Source organism: Buceros rhinoceros, unplaced genomic scaffold, assembly GCF_000710305.1.
Source record: "Buceros rhinoceros silvestris isolate BGI_N320 unplaced genomic scaffold, ASM71030v1 scaffold15650, whole genome shotgun sequence".
Classification (NCBI taxonomy): Eukaryota; Metazoa; Chordata; class Aves; order Bucerotiformes; family Bucerotidae; genus Buceros; species Buceros rhinoceros.
The window spans coordinates 39,423-45,530 of NW_010389157.1; the positions used below are offsets into that span (position 1 = coordinate 39,423).

At 39.2% G+C, this 6,108-nt stretch overlaps 1 protein-coding gene across 1 annotated transcript in view; it reads right to left on the reverse strand.

The window, feature by feature from the left end:
• Positions 1–3,575, reverse strand: part of LOC104490889 (tumor necrosis factor receptor superfamily member 6-like) — a gene marked incomplete at its 5' end in the record, with an annotated part of 5,603 nt that extends 2,028 nt beyond the window's left edge. Inside the window, 4 exons of the mRNA XM_010133243.1 lie at positions 381–445; positions 928–1,039; positions 2,691–2,825; positions 3,410–3,575. Coding sequence (XP_010131545.1) covers positions 381–445; positions 928–1,039; positions 2,691–2,825; positions 3,410–3,575 — 478 coding nt within the window. The remainder of the gene's footprint in view (positions 1–380; positions 446–927; positions 1,040–2,690; positions 2,826–3,409) is intronic.
• Positions 3,576–6,108: the final 2,533 nt, after the last annotated feature.

A 6,108-nucleotide genomic window follows, 5' to 3' on the forward strand; every position in this document is an offset into this window, starting at 1 on the left:
GGAATAAGGAATCACTTACAACAGAATATTGCTCCAGCTAGTGTTAGTAGCACTAACACAATTACCAAAACGGCCCAGAACCATGGCACTCCTGTGGAACATTGGAAACATCACATGAAAGTTAAGTCAAGAAATGCAATACAGCAACGCACTCTACTTTTTAAACAGGATAGTGATAAATTATAAAAGCCTTTCCGTTGTTTCCTAATGGCAGAAGCTACCTCAGTGATCAAGGGAAAAGAGTAATCATGCTCTGTAGGTTCGTATAGGGCCCAGTCTGTGTGATGCCCTTAGCCATCAGGAATCACTATGGGCCATTGTGTAGAACAACAGCTTCTCAAAATACAGCAGATGCTAGACCATACTAGGTTTTAAAATACCTTTTGTTCCACACACAGTGTCTGAAGTTGAAGTGCATTGTTTTTCAATTATGCCATGTTCACATCTGCAGAAAACATGAACAAAAATTATTATGGGTTTTGTTTCTTTATAAACTCTGTCAAGAGAACAAATCAAAATCTTCTAACGCTTTTTAGCAGCTTAATATTTTACGTATGAAGATGTTGGAGTTTGGAATTTAACAGGTATGAAAATGGTATGGAAGAGGAAAAAGGTGTGGAAATTATTTTGTAGATGTAACAGTAGATCACACAAAGACAACAGGAAAGCTCAGACATTTCACTACGTTTTTTGAAAAGTACATATAGACTAGGTGCAAGTTTTTCTGCGTGCCTTTGGAAAGCCTGTGTGGTTGCAAGTTAAGTTGGTCGAGCTAAGTCAGCTCAACAAGCTAAGTGCAAAGGAAAACTAGTATGTGTTCCCTCAGGTTATACATTACCTGTGCCCCTGTCTTGAAAATGGCTGGAAAAGAGTGTGATAAAATACAATATTAACAATTTCATATTTAATGATGAGATATAAACTTACATGGTACATGGATCGCAATGACTACAGGGCACAGAAGAATTGCAAAAATGATTCTTTGCACAGGTGCACTCGGTGTTCTGTGCTGGGGTACATTTCTTTGCAATCTCCAAACCTACAATAAATTTCCTAAAGTTTGTTAGTTTGAAAAAGGAGGCCTTAAAAGCAGGCTGCTGCTCACAGCTTCTTGTCCTCAGATTTTTAGCTCTACTGCTGCTGGTTCTGGTGAGGCTTAATTGTAGGAACAACGTATCTTTTGTAAGGAGCCCTCCTGCGGGAGTACTGGAAATACTGGAGATGGCAGAGACCTCTGCTGGCCAAGAGCTCAAAAAAACGATCACACGATAAAGTACTAACTAGGACAGGACTCACTGGGCACTGCCAATTGTTGTCAGCTTCTTTTTCCCATTCAGAAGTGTAAAGCCAAAAGGAAACCCAGATCACGCAGCCTATAGTTCTTTAAAGACAGGTTCTTTACTCTCCCTGACACACAACGTGGAACATGAATGATCCTAAGAACGGTTTTCATGGCACCACAGTTATAATTTTCCCCCTGCCTTATGTTTTCTACAGACTTCTCCTCAACTACATTATTTTCTATGACATAGTGTGACTAATCATCCCATTACCTGTTTTGTTCCCCCTTCAGTTTAACTAACAGTTCTCACTGCGGCACTGAACAAAATACTGAATTGTTTTGCTGTACCAAACTTCATGACCCATCCAAAAATGCTTATTACAGCTAATGAGATAATAATTTTTTTTGGTTACGTATGGAGGTGTTACAGAAAGGGGAAAGCACTAACGACTGATATTCCAGCAGGTGATGTGAGTACAACCGTACTGGAGTTAAGAGCTGGCTCTCCACTCGCCAAACTCAATGAGGAATGCAAGGCTATCACTCCCTAAATCCAGGTATACTAGAACTTCAGGACACCTGGCAGAACTGGTAAGAGGTTAGTTTGATGGATTTTAAAAAAAGTAAATCTATGATGGGTATTTATGCAACAGGTACTGAATTTCTGGAACCTGGTGTCCCAGCAGGTTCATGTGCAGAGGGCTCATAGACACCGAAACAACTAGGGTAGGGATGGACTTTCTAACAGCCCTTCCCACAGCTGTGGATGCTGGTAGACTTTGCAGGGAACAGACCACAGAAGGCAGACAGGTTTGTTTGTGTTTTCTCTAAATAGCATCTCTTGCCTCCGCTGCTGAACGGAGAATACTGCAGTAAGTAGACCACTGGTCTGACCCAATTGGGTATGCTCCATAGTCTTATAATTTGACCCCATATACCACACAGCATCTTGATTATATGAATATGAAACACTTCACTCTATCAGCTACAGTAATTTTAAATAATATCATTAATTGAATGAAAGACTATGAAAGAAACTATCAGGAATTCTCCCATCTCGGCTTCTTACAACACTACTTTAAAATAGAGAGGGCAAAGAAGAGAGGGAGCTTTTCTTCCTTGACTCTAACCAGTCTGTATAGGATCTGCTTTGCAAGGACTGCTTTGGCTGAGCAAAGGCAGATATAAGGAGAAAGAATGGACCAGCACAGCTTGTTATTATCCCTACTTTGTGTTTGACGAAAGGGAACTGGAGCATCAACTTATGACTGTCATGAATTCCTTCATGTATCACCACTAAAACAGTTTAATCTGCAAGCTACCCACTATTCAGGGATTGTGGAGGCTTTTCAGTCAAATCCTGTATCAAAAAGAGGCGTTGCTAGAGTTGTTATTTCTATAGATGTACCGAATGTGCTGTCACATGAAGAGCACCTCAAGCATTTGTCCACATCATTGGCATGACCCATGTACTCCTTTCCAGCTTTACACGAAACACAGTGTTTGCTAGTATCTGTTGGGCAGGAGATATTTTTAACAAATCCTGTAGGGACAGAAAAACAAGAATTTAGGTTTGCGATACCTTTGGACAAAAGCCATCAACTCTAAGACCTATGTCAGTCTTTCTTTTTAATACCTAATGCTTTCTGTTTTACAAATATGGACAGAATCTATATTCTTTACACATACGTATGTGGTCTTCAGGAATGTAGTATACATAAGACCTGATAATCCTCCCTCTTCCTCCAAGTTAGGACTTAAGAAGAACACACCAAACAACTGTACATGCAAAATTGGAAACACCATGAATATATGGAGTCTTGTAGGCAAAGCCTGTGCTTGCACTTTTTTAAGCTCTTTCTAAGATAGGCATGTAATTCTTGGCTCTTTTGTGACAAACATGTTATGTGAGAACTGCTCTCCGTAGTGAAAAGTTATTGGTGCACTGAGCTCAAGAAATACTGCTGGAGTATGTCTGATGTCCTGTAATAAAAGATACAGCTAGAATGAAGCATTGCATCCAGGAGACCATAGCATGCCGTTTAGCTATCCCAGCAGAAAAAAACAGTGCACGTTGTGGTTTCTACTCTTAATGACTTCTCAACACAGTCTTACAATGATACTCACCACGTTCACATTTCTTGCAACACTGAGCATCTAAACTATATTCATCCGGCTTACACTTAATTTCCCTCTTAGCAATGAGCCTCCTTGTAATTGAATTACTGTACGCTCTGTGTGCTGGAGCTTCGGTATCTTTTTTGCACTGTGTTTCAATAATTAAGACAACCACCTAGGAGAGACGAATAGCAAATTATTAAAAAAACCTGTCAAGGACTGTAGGTGTGTTTTACTACTAGCACAGACTTACATCGGTACTATTATTTTATTGCTAAACAACATGATATTGACCTCCTTACTAAAGTTGATCATTACTTCAGAAGAGTTAATGGATAATGAGGACACATCCTATATTTAATGCTATCAGCCTTACTACTGCCGGTACTGACCGTTTGAACGTTAATGCCTGAGATCAGGCCCATACCTCTGAGTTGTAACAGGTGACCTCATATGCCTAATCATAGCACGAAGCAAAGGAACTTCCATTATTTTCTTGAAGAACTTCTCTGCCTCAGATCACTGTGCCTAAATCTGCCCTCTCTTAGCCAATAATAACTATCTTCCATACAGAACTTCCCTAATTCAAATTAATCATTCTTCATCTCTTGCTACCCTACTGTTGCTTAAAACTGAACAGTGTTAATGCATCTTTGAAGAACAAAAAACCCGAACGTTTTGATCTTGGCCAAAAATACCTGATTTTAAAAATTATCTTAATCTCATTTTGTTTTCCAATTGATTTATTTTTCTCCTTAGTAGATGATGCCTACATAATCCTCAAAGAAGTACCACTCTTCTTCCAAATTAATTTACATCCTGATCTGTTTCTTTGAATGTACTGTCAAGTTAAATTGCATAGCGTTTGGTTTTTTATTTTTTTCCTGTTGCTAGTCAGTAGAAACTTTATTAGCCATCGCTGTCCTGCCTCTTTTCATGATGATAAGAAAGCCCCGTGGACCAAAGGCCAAACCATTATTTTTTTTCTGTTTTGAGAGTAAGGTGGGAAAATGAGAAGGATGGATCTGCTATAGTTTGCCTTCCTCTTGGCAATGGTTTGTGGAGAATTCTGTATCTACTGTGCATACAGTAAATATGAGAAATTTTTTTTGTCCTTATTTACTGAATGCCTGCACCACAGTGTGTGCATAGACACCACTTCCCTCACGTGAACAAGCCTCTCCACCTCTTGCTTATGCTTTTATACAAATGAGCTATGCTAATACGGTGAGGGGGGACAGAAATACAACATTTTTTGATGGAAGCCCTCTGCTGTCACTCACAAAGATGAACTTCCTAGTACACTTACAGGAAGCGGGGGTCACTTCTCAGAACTGACACTTAAGCAGCACCAAACACCTGCATTGGTTCTGCTCACAGGGGCATCTTACACCACCTTTCTATACAAGGGAAAATGAGAAAACTGTGGAGATTTTTCAAAGCAACACCCTAATTTTTTTCAAACACTTTTTTTTCTCATCCTGGATTTGCATCCTCTTAAAAGCAATCCATTTGCTATACAAAAATTCTGGTGTGTCTTATATGAAAAAAAAAAGTCTATAGTCATTTAGCTTCCTGTGCATACGTTAACTGCTTCTGCTTGTTGCTCAGTGACAGCAAGTGCTAATAATGGAAAGGGAGCACTTTAGGGGCTTTTACATAGCTGGGGTGATAGGTACTTTTTTATGATGTGTACCTTCAAACAGCAGCGGTGTATTTTCAGCCTAAAATGAGTCACAAAGGCTCTCTTCTACCTTTCTCATCCTAACCTAAAAAAAAGTTGTCATATCTAAACTGAAGACTTAGATTGAACTAAGAGTCAAAGGGAATACAATCAATCTATCAGTGATATCTAACCTTAGCAGAATCCATAAAAATTATCACATGAACCCAAACTTTTTGGTTTCCCTCCTTCCCAGGCATTTAAGACAGCTGTCTACCTCCTCCCCTCCTTTACTCCTATAGAGTCCTCCAAAATGCTTTTACCAGCAGGCATCTGCTAAGGAGACTTATAAAATGTGTTTTCTTCTGTGTTCCCAGGGCAGGGTGACAGGTACTTTAGTTTCTTTGAAAACTCATGTTATTTTGGGATTCTCAGGCCCCCAATTCTTCCTGTATCAGAGTATTCTTCATAATGTTGTGGGGTTGAGGGTTTTTCTTTTTATCCCCACCAAGGCAGGAGTTGATAGTTAGCACCAAAATAACCACTAAAGATAGTATTTTATGTTCAAAAATTGTTTATGAGAAGGACAAAAAGAATCCAGTTCCATTTTCAGAAGCCCAGTAATGGGAGCTGGTATTTCCCCACAACTAGAAGCATCCTGAGCTTCTTAAATTTCAAGTGAGATGAATGTGTTCAGCACCTGTGAGAGTAAGAAGCCTGAGTTACCATCCAGTGTCTTAAAATAGTCATTCCAGAAATTCAGTCCATTACTATTTCACATCTCGGCTGACCCACATCCACATCATGGCAATACTTTGGAGGGTGGGGTATGTATGGTTGGTACTTTTCTTATTTGCTTGTTTTTAATTTCATTTTTAGGAGTATGGTACTAGTGGACACCTAATTAATACTATACAATTTAGGAATGTTAGAGGAATAATAACAGCTTTGGAGGAATAACTTTTGGAGGAATAATAACTCACTTTGATGTTGTGGCTAAGGATGAATAAGAGCTGGACAGCACAGAAATTTATCAACTCTTTCC